Below are 22,014 nucleotides of genomic sequence, written 5' to 3'. Positions count from 1 at the left end.
CAGGAGGATCCCACACTGTGGGCCATGGCCGCTGAGCCTGTGCTCCGCAACGGGAGAGGCCGCAGCGGTGAGAGGCCCGCATACTGCAAAAATCCACATTTAGTAGTGATTATTAAGTCATTTAAGGCAGGGAATCAAAAAAAAAAATACCAAAAGCATTTTTAACACATATTACTATTGTCGATGAAAAATTAGTTGATTTAAGAAAGAAATGGAAATTTTTATTTGAGCCAAATCGAGGATTATAACCCGGGAACAGCACCTCAGAAAGCTCCGAGAACCGTTCTACCTGTTAGAAGTCAAGGCAGTTATATAGGTTTTTTAGACAGAGGGCTGTACATTGAATGACGTATCTTTGACAGTTTACACAATCTAGATCTAAGCATCTAAGCATCATCATGGCCCCTTAAAATATAAGGAATGTTGTCTTTTAAGGAGTTGTCTTGGTGGTGCTAGGAGAATGTTGCTGTTTATGGTTGAGCAGGTATTTCTGCCAATGGGGAGGTTTGGTTGATGCATGATACAGATACACAGTGCACAGTTGAGGGGAGAGAGGAGGCCATAGGGCAGAGAAAGTTTTTGATGTTTAAATTTTTCTTGTCTACCCATAAAATATGAATTTCATTTCACACTATATTTGTTTGATTCTTGAGATGTAGATTCAAGGCGTTTTCTTCGTGTATGATAGGAATTGTCTTCATCCTTGAATAAGCTATACATATAATTTATTATCTACAATTTATTTTCACTTCTTTAAAAATCACTGAAAACTGAGTCTCTTGGCAAAGCTCTCTGAGAAGCAGAATCCTTCTCCCTAGTCTCTCAACGTTGACATACCCACATCTCATTGGATAGAGATGTGTATGTGTACTTTTTGTTACTTACCTTGAGTTTTTTTAAGCATTTTAACTTAATCTTTAGAAGTAGCTCTTTTTTCCCCTTTGTGTAATATTTACTTAAGTTACATAATGCAATATGGTATTGTAATAACAAATACAGCCGCCACATACAGGGTTGGGAGTAAATACAGATGACTCTTGGTAAACGTACAGCTCAGAGGGTGAGAGCAGAATTACACAGTCACCCTGGAGAGCTGACCCCCAGCCAAGCAGCTTGCTGCAGGCATCAGAATATTTTATAGAAGTTAAGTGGAGATGAACTAGTAATTTGGTTATGTGGAGGTTAGTTAGGAGAGTGTGTATAGTGTACCCTTTTAGAGCTTTTGATTTCTGTATTAATATGTTAGTTTGCTAGGGCTGCCATAGCAAAATATCACAGACTGGGTGGCTTAAACAACAAATTTGTCTCACAGTTCTGGAAGCTGAGTCCCAAATCACGGTGCTGGCCGGGTTGATCCTTCCTGGTGAGGCCTCTGTCCCTGGCTTGCAGACGGCCACCTTCTCTCCATGTCCTCACATGGCCTTTCCTCCCTGCCTGGAGAGAGGAGGTCCCTGGTGTCTCTTCCTCTTCTTATGAGGAATTATTTCTATCTGATTAGGGCCTCACCCACATGACCTCATTTAACTTTACCTCCTTAAAGGTTCTGTCTCCAAATTTAGTCGTAATGGGAGTGGGGTGGGTTTAAGGCTTCAACATAAGAATTTGGGGGTGTGGGTATGGGCACAATACAGTTTGTAACAGAACAGGTATAGATTACCTCTTTTAAAATTATGTGAAGTTAAAAATAACCACCAGCGTTTTTTCCCTGTAACTTGGTCATGATGCACGGCACAGCTCTCTATCCTTGACTCCTTTATTCTATTTTTTTTCTAACCAACTAAGTTAGAACCAATAAGGGGCAGAGAAAAATTTCATTCATGATGGGAGGTTATTTTGGAGAAATAATTCACTTATAAATGGTGTTTATTTTTTTTTTCTCAAAATTATAAACAAAGATTGTATCCTCTGACTTCAGGAACCAGAAAACAAAATGCTCTTGTTTTTATTTCCTTTCTCTACTGCAGGTTATGGATCGCCCTGGAAATTATGTAGAACCGACAATTGTGACAGGCCTTGACCACAACGCGTCCATTGTACACACAGAGACTTTTGCCCCAATTCTTTATGTCTTTAAATTCAAGGTAAAAAACTGGATTCCTTCTCTCTTTTCTCTAGTTCAACATTGAAACAAATGAGAAGACTAGGAGAAAATAAAGGTATATTAAATTTCAGTCGGCCTTTAGGGAGGTTTTAGAAAGTCACTCCGATTAGTAAAGATTTGAAGGTTAAGGACAAACTATGATGAGACGAACACTTTCAACAATAGAGCATAAGCTAGCTGCCAGGGGAATTAAGACAAGTAGAGGGCCAACATTGAAATTTATGGAGAACATTGCCCTCATTACCTATATCAGCTGTGTTGATAGACTATGAAGTCAGCTTCTGCACCAAAGGGACGAGGTAGTTTGATAGTCTGAGTGCTAAGTATCAGTGGACAAAATGAGAAGATACAAGGGCAATTTGTAGACATACAATTACAACTTGTATCAGAGGACAGGCTGTGGAGGTTTTAACAGATAAAGGTAACTAGAGGGGCTCCTTCCCAGCCCGTGACAGGCCCTACCATGCCAGCAGATGTCTAGAGATTGAATCAAGGTTTGGCTGTGCCATGATTAACAGTTGAAGGATGATGAGATTTATACTTTGTTGCAATTATATGATTGCACTAATTAAAATCTTGCTTTAAGTTGTCTATTATTGTTTCACATAATGTGACTACAGAGTGTAATTTCATGTTTTGTCTTGTGTCTGTGTGTTTGACTGTGAGTTCCTGAGCAAGTCATTTAGCCTCTCTTGCCTAATCTGTACATTAGGGATAATACAGAGCCTGTGTCATTGGGTGAGGATTAAATGTATAAATGCATGCTCAGTGCCTAGGTCAGTGTGTTGCACATAGTAAGAGCTCAGTAAATAACAGCTCTTATACGTAGTGGCTTGAATGGAAGAATGTACTCATGTTTTTCTCAAAGTTCAGGTAAGGGGAAAATCCCACAAAGCACTGTACAAGATAAACAGAATTAGGAAGATGTTGACTCCTTAGTTTCCTTTTGTGCACTAAAATTATACTGGTAAATTTCACGAAATGAGTGAAATTTACCAGAAATGAGTTTACTATTAGTCAGTTTGGACCAGAACAGTGTGTATCATCTAACAGCTTCCAATGCCTGTCCTTTTAGAATGAAGACGAGGTCTTTGCATGGAATAATGAAGTAAAACAGGGACTTTCAAGTAGCATCTTTACCAAGGATTTGGGCAGAATCTTTCGCTGGCTTGGGTATAACTTTGTCTATTTTGAAAACTTACGTAAGTCTGATTTATGTGGTGAATGGACTATAAAAAAAGAAAATGAAACCATCATAGGTGAAAATTTTTTTTTAAATAAATTTATTTATTTATATTTTTAAATTTTGGCTGCGTTGGGTCTTCGTTGCTGCACGTGGGCTCTGGTTGCAGTGCGCGGGGGCTACCCTTCATAGCGGTTGTGGTGCATGGGCTTTTCATTGCGGTGGCTTCTCTTGTTGCGGAGCATGGGCTCTAGGCGCACGTGGGCTCAGTAGTTGTGGCTCGTGGACTCTAGAGCGTAGCCTCAGTAGTTGTGGTGCACGGGCTTAGTTGCTCCGTGGCATGTGGGATCTTCCTGGACCAAGGATCGAACCCATGTCCCCTGCACTGGCAGGCGGATTCTTAACCACTGCGTCACCAGGGAAGTCCCCTATTTTATTTATTTATTTATTGTTTAGCATTGAGAGTCTTAGAGGTTTTGTTTGGATTATTTATTCATTTCTGTATATTTGTTTTGTGTGTGTGTGTGTGTGTTTTTCCTTTTTATTTATTTATTTATTTTTAACTTTCACATATTTTGCTTTCACTTTGCCTCCCTTTTTACACACAGCCCCAAAGGATCAGACTGTGGCATTGTAAACGTCAACATTCCAACGAGTGGGGCTGAGATTGGAGGTGCATTTGGTACGTAGAGAATCCTTTCTCCTTTTTCATGTTGGCCAGTTTATTAGTCTGCCGGGGCTGCCATAACAAAATACCAGACTGGGTGGCTCAAACAATAGAAATGTGTTTTCTCACATTCTTGGAGGCTGGAAGTCCAAAATCAAGGTGTTGGCAGGTTTGGTTTTTCCTGAGGCCTCTCTTCTGGCTTGTAGATGGCCGTCTTCCTCCTGTGTCCTTGCATGGCCTGTTCTCTGTGCACGTACATCCCTGGTGTCTCTTTATCTTCTTATAAGGACATTAGTCTTATTGGCTTAAAACCCCACCTTTATGACTTCATTTAACCTTAATTGCCTCCTTAAGGGCCCTGTTGCCAAATACAGCTAGCCACGTTCTAAGGAATTAGAGGTTGGGGCTTCAACCTATGAAATTGGGGCAGGGGAACACAATTTAGTCCATAACAGGTGGCAAAGAAAAAGCACTAGTCTTTTAGAAAAGTTTGACCAAGACACTGAAATAATAGTCTTATCTGGTCTGATATGCTCAAGAGAGCTTATGCTCTATATTCAGCGTTATTGTCCAAGGTTCTACATTTTATTCTCAGATGCAGCATCATGTTAGAACAGGGGCCCTTCAGCTGAATTATGTGAACTCCTGAAATGGCATCTGTTTTCTTGGGAGACGCTTGAAGACCCCAAAAAGATTAAGAACCTCTGCTTCAAAGCCAGAAAATTTCACATGAAAATTTCTGGGTTTTATTTGCAAAGTGGGCATAGTAAATATTATACATTATCTTTTATCTTAGATAAAATATTGAGTTGTTTCTTTTCATTAGGCCCAGCTCCTCTTTTCTCTTAATGAGCCTGGGGCTCTTGATGCTTAAACTTAGTACTAATAGTAAAAGTTTTTTTGTTTTTTTTTTTTTAAAAGCGGCCTTCCCAACAATCATGTATTAACTTATTAAAAATTATCCAAAATATAGTAAAAACAGATTGCATTATTTATATATATATATACACACACAGAGAAGTAAAACAAACATACATTAATACCTGTAAAATTTAAATAATTAGAAGCATTTTTTTTGAAGCATTCTTTTATGCATTTTAAAGCAGAGGGCAATTACTATCCAGCGTACAGACATTGATAAACGTTCCTGATTTCAGCTTAGCCGTTTATCTCTGTGCTCCACTATTAAGTGAGTGTCTGCTCCTTCTGTAGGCCCTCAATCCCTGTTTGCCGCCCATGCCTTCTCTCTCCAATTGATTCTTTTATTTCAGCCTTTACAGTTCATTTCTAAAGTTTTTAAAAAGTCTCATTAATGGAAAAAGCAGTTCTGCCCCATACTTTGCTTTTCCTCCTCCTTTCCCGGAGGCAGCTACTTTGAGATTCTTACTGAAGGAAAAAGGAAATTGACCTTTGAATTTACTTCAGTTTTTCTAAGTAATGTGCTTTAACTGCTCTTTCACAACTTTAGACATTATGTACTGACCCTTTGTTATCATAGATTAACTTTCTTGAACCCTCCCTCTCTTTTCCTGTGAGCCGTTATTGCACAGGGTGAGGTCTAGAGAAAATGAGATACTAAGTGGCTCCTAAGTCTTCTCCCAGTGTAGTCACAGAAGATGTGCTTAATTCTTCCCTCATCGGATTGTGACAACATATGTGAAACATTGTCTACCAGCAAAGCATAGAGACTCAGTACCCAAGGCTTTTATTGGGGGTCGGTCACACAGGCAACCTCTGCCTAAGCACCCAAATTCCAGACTCCCTGAGGAAAGCAGGTATTTAACATAAACCACATTGTTTGCTCAATGAGACAGTGTAGGGGACTGTTTAGCCTACAAGTTTCCAGATGCCAGCAACATTGTAAGCAGACCTGCTATGTCTTTTCTGCACAGATTGTAAGTTTTTCTCAGCCTTTGGAAGCTATAACTTACTTGTCTTCTGGTTTCCATTACTGTGGTTGAAAAGTCCAATCCACCTTGATTTCTGGTCTTTTTTTCCCCCATTTCAAAAAATTTGGGGTCTGTTATTTATGTCTGATGTTCTGAAATTCTTCAGTAATATGCCTCAATGGAGATCTTGGTAAACATTTTTGTTGGACAGTCAATGGGCCAGTAATTGGCCTTAACATTGGGACTCACAGTTTTTAGTTCTGGGAAGTTTTTGATAGTTTTATTTTGTTTTGATAGTGTTTCTTTGACAATTTTTTCCCTTTGATTTTTCTGTATTTTAATTTCTAGAACTAGTATTTGAATGTTATCTGTTGAAGAATTATCTAATTGTGTTATTTTTTCCCCTCTTATTTTCCATCTCGTTAGTCTTTTGGGGAGATTTCCTCAAACTTTTCTTCAAAACACTTCGATTGTTTTTTTCTCCTCTGCTCTTACTAAAAACGATACTAAGTGTGCTTTGAAGGCACGCTTTTAAACAGTACCCTTTTCTTGTTTTATGGAATCATCCTTTTTGTAACTTTTAAAAATAATATGACATTTAAACATTTTTATTATAAAATCAGTTTATGTATAACGTAGAAAATAATATACAGATAAGCATAAATGGGAAAATAAAATTACATTTCCACTATTCAGAGGTTTCCACTCTTAACACCTTGGTCTAATGGTAAGTTTTTTTTTTAAGGTGCTTCCTGACATTTCTGTTTTTTTGGTTAATTCCTTTTACTTTATTTTCCAACCTAGTTCCCTTTTTCCCATTTGGTTTGGTCTCTGTCTTTTATCTATTTGTTTGCAGAGGGGATACTCTGGCTACCTGTTGGTCAGGTGGCTCTGGTCTCCTGATGTCTTCATTTCTGTGATCCTGAGTAGGAGCCCACACAGAGGCACTGCGCAAGATTCATGAGCTGCTTGTGTATTTCTCTAGGAGGAGAGAAGCACACTGGCGGTGGCAGGGAGTCTGGTAGTGATGCCTGGAAACAGTACATGAGAAGATCTACTTGGTAAGGAAAGGCTTTGGGAAAATGGTTTGGCTTTACAGCCTCTGGAATGTGCTTCCACAGTCTCCTACTGTCTGTTCTGTTCGTGCAGTTTCTCTTGATTTTATGTTTCTAACATTCCACAGCTCTCCCCTCCCAGAGCATCTATTTGGTGCTATTATTTTCCTACCCATCTTTCCAGCTTCAGCTAGTGCCCAGCGCCTGACTGTGAAACCGTCTCGGTAGTGGTTCCTGTCTAGAGACAGCACAGGAGCAGGACAATTGGGGTCAACCAGCAGGAGAACGTGGAAGAGGCTGTCCTTTCAGTTTTTTTCCTTGGGTACAGTTACCACCCCTGCAGGCTGCCAGGGCAGTAGGACATGGAAGTGGGCAGGTGGGCTGCGGGCCTGGCTAGCGAGCTGGGGGATACAGCTCTGGGAATAGTGAGCACAAGCTTTGAAAGTGGATTAGCACGTTCACCCAGCCCAAGGGTAGCTGGCAAGGGAACCTGTTGCTGGGACGTTCTGGCTAGGAGCTGCTTTTTATTTGTTTTCTGTTTTCCCTCCCTCTTGGGTAGAAATCACTTTATCCAAGAGCAGTAAAATGGTGTGTGGGGTCAGGCCCATGTCGTGTTAGGTTGTAGAAAGAGCACAGGGTGAGGAACCCAGGACACCGTCTGTCTCATTTACTGCTTCTCACTGGCTCTGGAACCTCTCGGGGAGGGGGGTTTCCTACACCTTCGCTCATTGTCTCCTCAGCAACTTCATGTCTGTTAGGAATTTTTTTTTCCCCTCCAGCTTTATTGAGGTATAATTGACAAATTAAATCGTAATATATTTAAAGTGTGCAGCATGATGATTTGACATACACATACATTGTGAAAAGATTCCCACAATCAAGTTAGCACATCCTTTACCTCACAACAGTGTGTGTGTGTGTGTGTGAGTCAGAGTGAGAGCGAGAGAGCGAGAGAGAGCGAGCGAGCTTAAGATCTACTCCTAGCAAATTTCAAGTATGTATCAGGAGTTTCTGAGTTGCTTTGGCTGTGGCTTGCTTACTCTCAGACACATGCATGCTCTTTGTCTGATTCCCATTTGTTGAAGTCAGTTATGTTCCTTTTACTTTTCTTGTGTACTTGAGATCTAGGGGACCAAGCATGTAGCTGCAGCCTTTTTGGTATCCATCAGACGGAGACACTTCCTCTCAGGAGAAAAGCCAGATGACTGACTAAGAGGGAATCTTTCATTTTCCAAATTATTATAGTTTTATTTTATTTCTATCAGAATGGGAATATCTGTATTTTTCCTCCTAATTCAGTACAAGTTATTGAGAGACATAAAGAAGATGAAGTTATAATCCCCATATTCTTGTGCCCTGAAAACCGTTACTAACACATATGCTGTGTGTCTTTCCAGAATTTTGTATTTCTCGTATTTTTCCTTTTATAAAACTGGATCTATACTAATGTTTTTTTGTATCCTAATTTTTTTCTTCATTAACTTATAACTTGAATATTTGACCTTGTTAATATATGCAGATCAGACACATTTTTTTAATGGCATAAAATTTCCTCTATTACGTGTATACTATCCATTTAATTTTGTTCATTTTTCCCCCCCCTTAGTACCATCAACTACAGTAAGGACCTGCCTTTGGCCCAAGGAATCAAGTTTCAGTAAAGTTGCTTTCAATTGACATTTCAAGTGTTTCAGGCATTGTTGCATCTCTTTCTTCTGAAGAAGACGAAGAAAATTACTATTTGCCTTGAATCAATGGATCATTTTGAATTTGACAGTGGTTAATCCCTTATGCTTCTGAAGCCTAAATCAAGAGACTTTTTTAAAAAATAAAAATTTTCATGACATAACCTTAAGTAATAAAAGATAGATTCGATGGATTTTTATGTTACTAGTAGTTACTGATTTTTTTAAACTTTAGCATTATTTTTATAATTTAGAAAAATATAATGCATGCCATGGTAGGAATTGGAAAAGTACAGAACATAATAGGGGAAAAAATAGAAGCCTTGTCAGGAGGTGCAGGAACGTCTCCTGAGCAAGTAAAGAAATCGGTAGCAAGTATTGATTCATGTCACCCTCCTCAGCAGGTGTTGGAAAGGGTGTGATTGAAGGGAGTGTCCCTTGTTTATGGAGGAGCGTAGCACAGTATCCCTGTGGAACGACTTGCTGTTTAAGATGTCTGAGGGCATTCATCATTATCACAGCTTCTCTCGCTCAGGATGGCTGTGTCACCACAGAAGAAATTTGGGGGGTGGATGGAGATTTTGCTCCTGCCCTACCTAGAACCTGCACCTGCGGACGACTGTGTGGAATTCTATGCAGAGCACATCTGGATTTCTTATGCAACCTCAGACCGTCTTCTTTAGCTGTTAGGCTTCCTTAGTTGCCCTTAGGTTTGTTATCAGAATAACCAAGTGTGTAGCAGCATGTGTTCGCAGTGGACTCGGCATAGTTCACTTTTTCTTTCCTGGGAGTCCACTTCCTTCTCTTCAGAAGCTGCCCGGGAGCTACTGGAGTGATTCAGCCCAGGGCCCTGTCGAGCTCACGCTGGCTCCTGCAGTTCTGTCTTCCTGGCAGCCTTCACCCCCCTGATGGGTAGCAGCCACCACCCCGTCGACTCCTGCCAGACTGGACTGGGACAGAAGACTTGCAAGAAGATGACATCTGTAGGTGACCTGATGTGTCAAGATATATGGAGAGATGTAGACACCTGGCAAAGAATTTGGGGTTGAGTTATGGCAGAGAAGCAAGCAAATGAAAAAAACAAGCAATTATAAATCTATCAGGGAAGGAAAGGTATAACATGTTCCATGGCCCAGCTGTGACTAGTGTTCACCCAGGTATGCTGTTGTCAACCTTGAATATTAAGCCAAACATGGACGATAGGCCTTCTGAGAGCATGTTGGCAGGAAAAGTTCAGGGTTTGAGGTAGGTCAGAGATGCAGGCAGTTTATGTTCTGTAGTGGAAAATCAATAATGCCTAAAATTACAAAAGCAAGAAATAGAAACATAGGCTTTTAAAAGATAGGGAGCTAAATTCTGAAAATATCATTGCTTCAGGAGAGGGCAAATGGGGGGTGGGGCATGGAGACAGGAGGGATTATCTTCCATAACAAGTCTTATAGAGCTATTTGACTTTAAATCAAGAGAATGTATAACTTTGATTAAAAATTCAAACCAACAAAAAAATGATGTCGGAGAATCAGGTGCTTGGAATCCTAGGCTTCCTAACCCCCTTTCCACCACCCCTCTCCCCAGCACACACAAACTGCACACTTGTGAGCTTCCCCTTATTCAACTAGGGACTCTTTAAATATCTCATGAAAGGATTGTGCTGAAAGCCAAGTTTCCTTCCATGTGTTGAAGTACAAAATAGATTAAAAGTATATGTGTATCAATACAAGGTTAATACAAGCAGTTGCCTAAGAAAATTATGCAGTTTGGTCATTTGTTTAAAAAAACCTTGCTGTGGTTTTTCTTTGTACATCACAATGTTAGGTATTGTAGCCCTGTCTTTAGTGTCTATAATAATGTCTGAAGAAAATAGTAAAGCACTATTTAAAACGTTTTTAGAAACCATGTAGTAATTGGCTATTTTCATTTTGTGAAATTGAGATTAATTTCGATTGAAATATTTTTTTATATCCTGTTTTTTCCAAGCATATTATTTTTTAACAAGTATTTCAAAACACGAGCTGTGTTGGTGTTTTTTCAATTTTTACATTTATAATTTCTCTCCAATCAGGTATGTATTCTCTCCAATGAGGAGGCTCTCCATCCTCCTGTGTATTTGCTAAAGCCATGCCATGGTGGCCAATATGGAATAATCTCTAGTACACTGGTGAGAGGGGGACCGGCAACTCTAATCTTAGGTATGGAAGTCAAGTTAAACTGATTCTGAAAGCTTTCATTGAAACTAATTCACAAGTTTTCTACAAATGTTTCTAGCAACGAGGACATTTTTTGTCATGATGTTTATTAAAAAATTTTGGCCTTACATGTCCCTCTGTTTTTTACTGACTTAATGAAAGTTACTTATTAGTGTTTTTAACCACAGAAGTTAAAATTTACATTTGTGTGTGTTATTGCTGGCCATGTGATTTAAGGTGCTGGGAGTCCTGTACTGCTGGTTACTGGTTACACTGAGCCCCTTGTGACTGTCTGCCCCTCCCTGCCTGCATCCGGTGTTATAGCCATACTGCCAGAGTTCCCAGCTCCCACAGTGGACCTGAGTGGCTGTGATTAGCCTTCCCACTGTATGAGATGGTAATAACGCCCATCCCAAACAACTGTAAAGATTAAAGGAAAAAATTACAAAAGTAATATAGTGCCTGGCAGTGGTAAGAGCTCAATAAATGTTGTTATTGGGGTATTTTGCACTTTTAAATATTGTCTATTTTCCTAAGTGAAATTCAGAAGCATTTTTCAGGTTTCTGAAAAGCGAAGTTCTTTGAGATTTTTATCGGGATCATAGATTTATAAACAGGAAAGAATCAATTTACAATACTCATGTTTTTTAAAATCTAGGTATATGGTATGTACGTTGAATTCAAATACTTAAGATGCTTAGCAAAATTATTTCAAGTTTATTCCTATATGGTTTATAATTTTAGTCATTGTCAATTGGATTTCTCTCATGTGTAAATTATCGCAGAGGCCATTTATTTTCCAAGGTAGATTAGCTATGAAAATAGGAACACAGATCCAATAATTCCTCAGTGTTTGCTGTTTGCTGGTTGAAGGCTTTTTCACTGGCAATTCCAGGGTTCTAGAAATCTGGCCAGGAATCAGATACTATCAAATTGTCTTCATGGTGTTGACCTGTAGGTGGTGCTGTTGGTCAGAGCAAGCGCCTCAGTTGGGCAGGGCCAAGAGTTGTGTGGACTCTGCTCTCCAGGAAGTCATCGTGGAAAAGGTTTTGTGTTCAGCAGGCAGATGTGCTAAACTCAGTGCCCCATTCTTTTTTTTTTTAAACTGAGTCTCCTTTTTTTTTAAGAAAAAATTTATATATTTTTGGCTGTGTTGGGTCTTCGTTGCTGTGTGTGGCTTTCTCTAGTTGTGGCGAGCTGGGACTACTCTTCCTTGTGGTGCGCAGGTTTCTCATTGCGGTAGCTTCTCTTGTTGCGGAGCTCAGGCTCTAGGTGTACGGGCTTCAGTAGTTGTGGCGTGCAGGCTCAGTAGTTGTGGCTCGAGGGCTCTAGAGCTCAGGCTCAGTAGTCGTTCACAGACTTAGCTGCTCTGCGGCATGTGGGATCTTCCCAGACCAGGGCTCGAATCCGTGTCCCCTGCATTGGCAGGCGGATTCTTAACCACTGCACCATCAGGGAAGCCCTAGTGTCCCACTCTTCTGAGCTGCTTTCCATTCCAGCACTACTGGTTACCTGCCTTCCCTTCTCCCGTCTGATTACGCAGATCATTTCTGCTGCAGTTGATTACTATGCTCAAGTAAACCATGAGCCCCGAAATATCAGAGAAAAAATGATGGCTGTAATCAGAGTAGTGTCTTTTAAATTTAAAATATTAAATAAGCTTTATTTTCCATCCACTCTGCCCCTCCCCACAGTAAGCATGCATGTGAGGTTACTCCATTTTTTAACAACTCCAGGGGACATTGTGTTTTACTTAACCATGGTCCAGGCACTTTTCAAAGCACTTAAATATAAACCCATTTAATTCTCATAACAGTTCTACAAAGTAGGTATTATGATCCTCATTTTACTAATGAGACAGGTACAGAGAGGGTAAGCAACGTTCCCCAGGTCTTACCGCTGATAAACGATGGGCGCTGAAATTGGCACCCAAGCAGTCTGGCTCCAGGTTCGTGCTCTGGTGATAGGAACTGCAGTCCCTGAAACTGTGGAGCTCTTACAGTGCCCTCCTTCCCTGCCTGCCTGTTTCTCAATCGCTGATTTTTCCTTTTTCCTTTTGTATTGTTCTTTATTTTTGACATAATCACGAACTTAAAAATGGAACTTTTCCCCCCTAAACTGAGAATATGTTGTTGACCTGATTCCGCAACAACTCCAAATACTTTAGTGTATATTCCCCACAAACTACATTTTCCTACATAACCATGTACAAGCATCAAAAGCAGGAAATTGATGTTACTAACATTCTAATTCTTAGATCCATTCACCTGTCGTTTGAGCCAGTAGAGTCCTTTATAGCAAAAGGAGCCATGCTGTCATATCTCCTTAGTTTCCTTTAGTCTCTCCTTAACTTTTATGGCCTTGATACTTTGGAAGTTACAGACCACTGACTTGGTAGGATGACCCTCAACTTGGTGTTTCCTCATGATTAGGTTCAGGTTGCGCACCTTTAGCAGTACGATTGCAGAAATGGTGCCGTATTCCCCTAACTGAGTCCCATCAGGTGGTGCATGATTCCGTTTTGTCTATTATTCGTGTTACCATCGATATCTTGACTAGAGTGGTGTCCACCAGCTTTTTTCATTGTAAAGTGTTTCTCCTTTGTAAGTTAATATGTCTTGTAAGGAGGCACTTTGAAACTATATGTTCAGTTCTCCCTCAAACTTTCCATTTATCCACTTATTTGTCTCTGTTTTCCTATTTTATCTAGTAAGTGATAATCCATTTATTTCATTCCTTATTTGGATGCTCAGAATGTACTTCGATGTCCCTGATTTGGCCAGCAGGACTCCCTTCAAGCTGGCTTCTGTGTTCTTTGGATGTGTCCCCGTTCTTTGGGCGCTTCTTTGCTATTTGAAACAAGATGTCTCAGGTGGTTCTTGTACTTTTCCTTCTCCAGCCCTGGAATCAGCCATTTCTCCCAGGAGCCCTGATTCCATTTAGTCAAGAACCGTATTTAAGAGCCAAGATCTGGTGTACGTATGCCTATTGACATGAAGATGTCACTGCTCCCAGGTCCTCACAGAGGACAGAGCTGGGAAATACATGTACAGTTGACTTTTTTTTTTTAAATAAATTTATTTTTTATTTTATTTGTTTTTGGCTGTGTTGGGTCTTTGTTGCTGCCTGTGGGCTTTCTCTAGTTGCGGCGACTGGGGGCTACTCTTTGTTGTGCGCGGGCTTCTCATTGCAGTGGCTTCTCTTGTGGAGCACGGGCTCTAGGCACTCGGGCTTCAGTAGTTGTGGCACATGGGCTCAGTAGTTGTGGCTTGCGGGCTCTAGAACGCAGGCTCAGTAGTTGTGGCACATGGGCTTCATTGCTCCACGGCATGTGGGATCTTCCTGGACCAGGGCTCTAACCCGTGTTCCCTGCATTGGCAGGCAGATTCTTAACCCCTTTGCTACCAGGGAAGCCCCCCTACAGTTGACTCTTGAACAACAGAGGTTTGAACTGCACTGGGCCACTTACACTGGGATTGTTTTCAATGTCATTACTACAGTACTGCAAAATCCATGGTTGGTTGAACTTGCAGAATTGGAACCTCGTTTACAGAGGGCCAACTATAAGTTTATGCGTGGATTTTCCACTCTGCAGAAGGTCAGCACCCCTAATGCCCGTGTTGTTCAAGGGTCAACTGTACACACAAGTATGTCTATATTTACTTCTGAATCTGTCTGCTTATACTGAGAGCCAGGAGTTCACATCAAAACTTCCACATCCAGCCCAACATTACAGGGTTCGTTTTGGTTTTTTCCCTTTCAGTATTTGCAGCTCTTATCTCTGATAGTAAGAAACTGCCTCTCATTACCCTTGATGTACTTTCTCATTGGAATAACCTGTTTCCCACCCTTCTGAGGACACCTCCCTCACCTCCTGGTTCTGAGGGTGCTGGTCTCATCTCCCGCATGGATGTCCTCCTCACCCACCTAATGGCTTTAGGCCTGAACTGTTCTGGAAGAAATGAGGTAGAGAAAGAGGAACTGGCCTTTCCTTAGATGTAGATTTTTTAGTCAGAATTAAAATGTTACTTGACTCTCCCCCACCTCGCTTGTTTGTCCAGGAGCTGAGCTGCCCAGGGGTTCAGCCGGATAAATGGGTGGCACGGGTCTGGGAGGTGGAACACCTGAGTTCTAGGCACAGCTCTGCTTCTAAGGGGCTGGATGCTCTTAGAGGAGTAATCTGACCTCTCCGTGCCCTAGCTGTCTTGTCTGCAAAATGAATACTCTGGACCAAAACTGAAGTAAAAAAATTGGTGTCCATGGGCCACAATCGATTAAGTGGTTGAGTCATCCTTGGGAGTTAGCTTTCAGAAAAAAATCAAATTGAAATTTCTTCAGATGGAGGCTGTGCACGCCAGTTAGCTACAGGTGGGCCACAGCTTGGATGATCTTTTCCAGTTTCACACATCTCCTTCCAGCCCAAGGATCCTATGGCTTTATTCTTTAGGCTCTGATGAATCAGGCTTGCCCAGCTCTAACCCTTCTTGGCTAATGACAGCGTTTCTACCACGAAGAGCGAAACAGCCTATAGACTTCCAATAAGGGCCCTGCTATTATTTAGGATATGATTTTATCTCCTCTTAACAGACTACAGAGAATGAAGGCTCAACAAGGTAGTTTGTCTCTCCTATTTAACAGTCCAGGTGTAAGTAGTCCAGGGTGGACTGGTGACCCCATGGTGTCTGGGCCTTAAGCTTCTTCTGGTTGCTGTTCTGCTTGGTGAAGATGGCTCATTGCTACCACCTACATAATTAGGGGAGGGCCCTCTTCCACTTACAGGTGTGACCCAGAAGTTGCATACCTCAGTTCCACTCACATCACATTGGCAGAACTTAGTCACATAGCACATACTATATAGCCAAATGGGAGGTTGAGAAACAACCTTTGTTTTTGGGAGCCGTGTACTCAGACAAAACTGGGGTGTTCTATTATGTTGAGAGAGGGAGAGAGGACAGAATGGATACGGGGGAAAATTAGCAGCTTCCACCACAGTATTTGTTAAAAATATTCTCCTCCTCCCACTGTCTGGAATATCCTCTGTCACCTGCCATTTTACTTCCTTATGCTATCTGATGATCAGCCAGTTAAGAATTCATTTAGATTCTGCTATCATTTCCCAGGGCTATCCGTTATTCATCCCTTTGGTAAAAAAAATAGAAGTAATCAGCTTCCAGAAGCAACCAGTTAGGGAAATTTCAAAATTAGTTAGGACAGAGTGGGAGGTGGAAGAGATACGTTTGGACAAATGAGACAGTTGGAGGAAGGGTTGGCAAAGATTGGCAATCCTGTAGGGAGCCAAGAGGCCAAATGGAAAGAGTGGGACCTAGAAAAGTCAGTGCTGGTAAAAGAGAAGTGGGAAATGGGAGAGGGGCTGGGTGGGAACCAGATGTGAGCTTCCTCTGCATTACCTCTTTGCTCCATTTTTCTACTCTGACTCGGTGGATTCCTAATCTACCACATTGGGGCTGTCAGAAGAGCTGGATTCGATTCCCAACTCTGGACCGTGTAACACTGGGAAAACCACATCTCTTCTAAGGCCCCCCATCTTCCTCTGTAAAATGGGCATAATCTTCCTACCATACTTCTTTTCCCAGAACCATTGTAAAATACAAATGCAATATCGGATACAAGAACTTTCTGGGTAAAGTGTAATAGACACCTGGTATTATTGGTTGAAATGATGGCACTCCCTGTGTTCTGTGTGGAGCTGTTCTAGGCCTGGGCCAGCCCAAGGGCTCTGATTTAATTAAGAGAGGCTTAGTGGTCTGGACCGATGGGGGACTGATGGGGGCATCCCTGATTCAGAGGTCATTCCTTTGGCAAATAGGGTCTGGGGGAGATGACATAGTCTGGGGGGTTAGCCCTACTTGGCAGGTCCGGGACCTGGGCTATTAGAGTAGACACCTATCTGGAAAGGAGGAGGGGGAGATGGGCATGTCCCAGGTGTATGGTCAGAGAGAAGCATGTTAGGCTGGGCTCCTGTAGCTGTGGTGGGATCTCCAGTGCTTTCTCTGATGAGCTCAGAGTCTCTTTAAGGAAGTCTTAGCCCAGGACGTTTGAGAGAAACCCAAGAACCATGACTGGAACTGGTTTGATCTTGGATTGCAGTGAGCCAAATACCATACCACTGAATTTCTCTCCTCTTGACCTGATTTGAGCTGGTGAACTCCTATTCAAATTGTTCCGCTTTCAGCTGCAAAAATCTTCTGAGTGGAAAGAGGAGACATTTTCTCCAGTTTAGGGATCATTTAAGCATGCAATTAACATGAGGACATTCAGCTGTGAGCCAGGAAATGCGCTTCACTCCTGATCTCAAACAGAGCCTGTGAGCCTCATGTTCTGTGAGAGGCTTTGCCCGTGTCCTTTTTTGGGGAGGAGATGACACATTGCCTTATCTTTTCTGGGGATAACATGAGGGGCCAGTGTCTTAGGGATACATCTTGTCTTATTTCAAATTGCAACTTGGAGAATCAGATGTTAGTTTTATACTACTTCCCTCAGAATTAACAGCTTTCATTAAAAAAATATAACAAACTGTGTTAAGAATAACCAAGACAACTCATTGAAGGTTTTTTTCTTGCCTTGAAGTAATGATCTGCCCCAACTTAAAAAAAATCATGCGTAATCATTGCAATATTTCGTGGTGTTTTAAATCCAGACTCTGTCTACCCAAAACAGAGTGATTAAATGATTTTAACCTCTTGAAATGGAAAAGAACCTCTAAGGAAAAAGTACCAGGCTTTCTACAGCTTCTGGGCCGTAGACCCTGTGGGAACGACCCAGTGAATTTTTATTCCCGCAGTTTGCCCTGAGCAAGGAGTCAAAGAGAAGACGTCTTCTCACCTCTGCCTACCTCTGCCATCGGCCTTAGTTGCCAAGTAAGTGGCAACTCATTCCAGTATCTCCTGTGAATACCGGTAAGCTGAGCCCGCATTCCCCATTTGTATTGTTTGACCTCTACACGTTTACCAAGGACTTTCTCGTGACCACACTGCCTACCTTCCTCCTTGAGGGATTTCGTTTTATTCTTTCTCACAAAAGCTCAGAGCCACGCTGGCTGCGGCTGCTATGGCCTTCCCGGCAGCACTCTCCGCCTGGCCTCCCAGGGCTTCCCCACCACAGAGGGTCCCCACCCCCATCAAGATGTCACAGCCTATGTGCTGCTCAGCCTGAATGACTGGAGTCACGACATCCCCTCAGTCCTGGGTCTTTATAAAGAACCTAGTCAGTGTGTTGTCCTCTTTCTCCCCCAGCAGCATTCATCTCTGTAAAGTACATCCTCTGAAGAAGGGAAAAGCCCAATTGTTCCCTCTAAGCTGCCTAAATGACTTGAAGGGCTTGGATTTTTAGTAGCTTCCAGAAACAAAAAGGGCTTTTTAACTGGACAGACCATTTCCTCCAGCGAAATCTCACTGGCTGGCCTTTGTTTACTAATAAGCAACATAGGGCTGCTGCTCTGTGGCTCATAGTCAAAGAATCACTACAGGAAATTCGCTTCCGGGTTATTATTGGACTTATAAGGTCTACTTCTGGTTTGTTATTTCTTTTCCTTCTGTGTTCCTTAACAACCATAAGGAAGGTTACAGAAAACTTTATATGATCATCCTCACCCCAATGTGAAATTGACTGCTCCCTCTTTTTGCACCCCCATGGTTATGATGTACCTGTAATTTTTATTTATTTGTTTGTTTATTCTTTTGGCTGCATTGGGTCTTCGTTGCTGCATGTGGTCTTTCTCTGGTTGTGGCGAGTGGGGGCTACTCTTCATTGTGGAGCATGGTCTCTAGGCATACGGGCTTCAGTAGCTGTGGCACGTGGGCTCAGTGGTTGTGGCTCGAGGGCTTAGTTGCTCCGCGGCATGTGGGATCTTCCCGGACCAGGGCTCGAACTCGTGTCCCCTGCAGTGGTGGGCGGATTCTCAACCACTGTGCCACCAGGGAAGTAGGGAAGTCCCTACATTCCATTTTAACCAAGGGCAATACATTGTGGAGAAGTGACAAGATGAAGGAAAAGGGTTTGGGCTTCTAGGCGTAAATTGTGGGATGCTAAGTATACGGGGGAAACATGGAAGACAAGGGTTATCTAGTAAGGTTTAGTTTATGCAGACTCATCTGGGTGCTGTCTCTACCTCTGGTGATAAAGGTTGTTCTTTCCTTCTGGGTATGAGAGAGGAGGACACCTTCACAAGTCAAGTTAAGCTTTTAGGCAGATGGGGGATGGACAGAGAGCTTTTCCTGTGTCTGCTTTTTCTCAACTGCCTTCAGCTCAAAAGAATCCTTCTGCCAAAGTGGCATATTTTGGGGTGGCATATTGTGATCCCCTTCATGTTTTTGGTAGAATTTGGATGTAGTAGAGATGGCTCATTTCCTAATCCAACATCCATCCTCTCCCTCTTGTGGTGGCACGATTGCCTAGAATAAAGACAGACAGCATCTTCTAGTCTCTTGCAAAAAGGTGTGGCCGTGTGTGAAAATAGCTTGGGTTCCTGAGGACTTTTAGGTGCAGCTCTGGACTGCCAAACCCTAGGCTCTTCTGAAACAGAGAGATAATCTTCTATCTTGTTTATGCTGTTGTATTTTTGGCATTTTATTACTTGCAGCCACAACTAATTGTAACAGGTATGTTGGTTTAACATTTGCATTTCCGAGGGAAAGATTGGGAGTAGAAACCTAAATCTGGCTGGGATGATCACAGAAAACCATGCCAGTTAGAGGTGTTCTGAATCTTATGACAGCCTCAGCTGAGGTTATTTTCTTTGGTAATTTATTTCATATTTATCCACTTACCAATGTGGATCATGTCCCCTCTTTCCTTCTTAGCCTTTGGATTAGAAATATTAATAACAAATTAGTATATTAAGTGTTGACATATTGATGTGTCCTATTAGGCTGAAAATAGCTGTGCACTGACAACTGGCAGCAAAGAAGTCTGATATACCCATCTTAGTATTTTTCACTCTTAGGCATAAGAAAAGAGCAAGCAATTCCTTTTTTTTTTTTTTTTAAGGTTTTCCCCTTTTATATTTATGTCATCGGAAGCATTTTCTGTTTCCTGGTGTCCTTAACAGGATTTGAATTTCTTTACTGCCTAGTCTAATTTAGCTCATATGAATAAGAATTTCTTGACAATGGTAGGTTTCCTTATGTTGTGAACTAGTTGTTTCCTATATAGACTGGTTGTCTAAACTATGTTTCACTTACCTTAACCATAAAGGAACAAGGAAATTCTGTTGTTTTTCAAGGAGTGGTGGCTATGGTGACGTGCAGACAGTGTGGAGGGGGCAGTCTGTGAGCTATACCTCTAGATGAACAGGTTTGTGAGCCATGGCTCTACGAGAAAATGCTTTCCCTTCAGTTTTAAGTGAGTAATATGTTTTTTCCCCCGATTAAGCTCAGACAATCATGAAGTTAGGAACTTTCTCAATCTAATTGGAGTCATGAAACATTAAAATAAGAACTTTTACCTCTGCATGCCCCTGCCCCAAAAGCAGATTGGGTCATCAGGTTGGCCGTTTTGGGAACTGTTATTGTTAATCTCTCTTTTGTCTGTTCAGTTCATACACCCAGCTACAGAAGCTGAGACGGTGGAGGAGCCAGGCCCTCCTCCCTTCCAGCAGGAAGGAGGTTGGCACATGTGACAGACTTTCCAGGAGGAGGGAGGCGAGGCCAGTGTGGTTGGTCTGGAGTGAGGCAGGGGGTGTGGACTGAGACCTGTGGTGCACACTTTCATGGACTTGGAAGAGAGCTGGAATTCTGTCCCATGGCACTTTAATTATATATGTAGTTTTAAAAGCAAAAATGGAATAATTCTGTACCCATAATCATTTGTGACTTATTCTTTGAAATTATCTATACCTGTGTTTTGGGTCCATAGTCTTTGTGATGCACGAGTGTCCTTACCTAGGTAGCCCTAGCCTGTTTCCTGCTCCCTTACTGCCTTTGTAAGAGAGAGAACTAGTCTAGCTGTTCCTACCAATATAAAACAAATTAGGAAAAAGAAAAGCTGCCACTTTCCTGTGTATGCATCTATGAAAGTAGTTCCCCTGGAACTGAGTAAAAACCCACAAATGGGCATTTTCCTGATAGGAAAAGATTCTTTTTTTGTTACTGGCCTGTCTCCTGCCTTCTTTGAAGCCCAGACAGAGGATAAAATTGAATTTGTACACAGTATATTGTTTTTAATTTTTACTTTTGGCTACGTTGGGTCTTCGTTGCTGCGTGCTGGCTTTCTCTAGTTGTGGCGAGCGGGGGCTACTCTTCAGTAGTTGTGGCTCGCAGGCTCAGTAGTTGTGGCTTGCGGGCTCTAGAGAGCAGGCTCAGTAGTTGTGGCGCACGGGCTTAGTTGCTCTGTGCATGTGGGATCTTCCCGGACCAGGGCTCGAACCCATGTTCCCTGAATTGGCAGGCGGATTCTTAACCACTGCACCACCAGGGAAGTCCTGTACACAGTATTAATACCGTTAGTTAAATTGTAACACCTTAAAATAACATTATCTATCTGCTCTTATTTTCTTCAGAATCACACGTAACTCGGTATTTAGTCAGAGTGATACTCTGATTTCTCTGAGAAATTAATATGCCTCTCTGCCCTTCAGCTGGTATATCAGTGGGGCATTTGGGGAGATAGTCTGTTTGCCTTGCATCACTAGGCTCTTTTTTTTGTCATTGTCACTATTGTCAGTTGATAATCACCAAAAGGGACACAGGGATTATGGCATGTGCCAGCCTGGGACATGAGTTGCTTTCAGAGTTTCAGCACTGAGAATCTCAATATCCAGTCCTGACTAGTCAAACTTCATAGCCTCAAGTGAAAAAGACAATGTTTTGAGAGGCAAGTACAGCAAAAATGACTGGCGTATTTTGGGTGGTATTTGATGGCAGGTTTACCCAAGACAAAGCAAACAAACAAAATAAGCCAGGGATGTTTTTTAATAGGTGGGTGATTTCCCAGGGTTTTCACAGGTGTCAGAGAAGAGAAATTCTTTTCAGGTGTGTTTGTGCGTTGGAAAGCTTTGCTTGGTTGATAGTGAGAAAAAGACACCTCCACATTCTCACACACACAGTCTGAGGGGAAAAACCACTCACAATCCCCACCCAGCTGGAATTCCCCACTTGATCCACTTTTTGGTGAAACCTGAGATCTGAGATGGGACAGCTGTTTCCAGCTGTAGTCTCAGGAGCCCAGTACGTTCCGTGATTGGTGTGGACTTGTTGGGGCAGGCGGGGCGTGGCCACATGCACTGCAGATT

General features: G+C 42.0%; 1 protein-coding gene across 1 annotated transcript in view; it reads left to right on the top strand.

Moving 5' to 3' along the window:
- The window catches only part of ALDH7A1 (aldehyde dehydrogenase 7 family member A1), a 36,485-nt gene extending 27,711 nt beyond the window's left edge, over positions 1-8,774 (top strand). The window contains exons 14-18 of the mRNA XM_030869758.2: positions 1,965-2,081; positions 3,177-3,274; positions 3,893-3,966; positions 6,826-6,901; positions 8,502-8,774. Of these exons, the coding sequence (XP_030725618.1) occupies positions 1,965-2,081; positions 3,177-3,274; positions 3,893-3,966; positions 6,826-6,901; positions 8,502-8,556 (420 nt within the window). The 3' untranslated portion in view covers positions 8,557-8,774. The remainder of the gene's footprint in view (positions 1-1,964; positions 2,082-3,176; positions 3,275-3,892; positions 3,967-6,825; positions 6,902-8,501) is intronic.
- Positions 8,775-22,014: the final 13,240 nt, after the last annotated feature.

The sequence above is a fragment of the Globicephala melas genome, chromosome 3 (assembly GCF_963455315.2).
Source record: "Globicephala melas chromosome 3, mGloMel1.2, whole genome shotgun sequence".
NCBI lineage: Eukaryota > Metazoa > Chordata > Mammalia > Artiodactyla > Delphinidae > Globicephala > Globicephala melas.
Note: the sequence above shows the minus strand (reverse complement) of the source record. Positions and strands in the feature narration are given on the sequence as shown.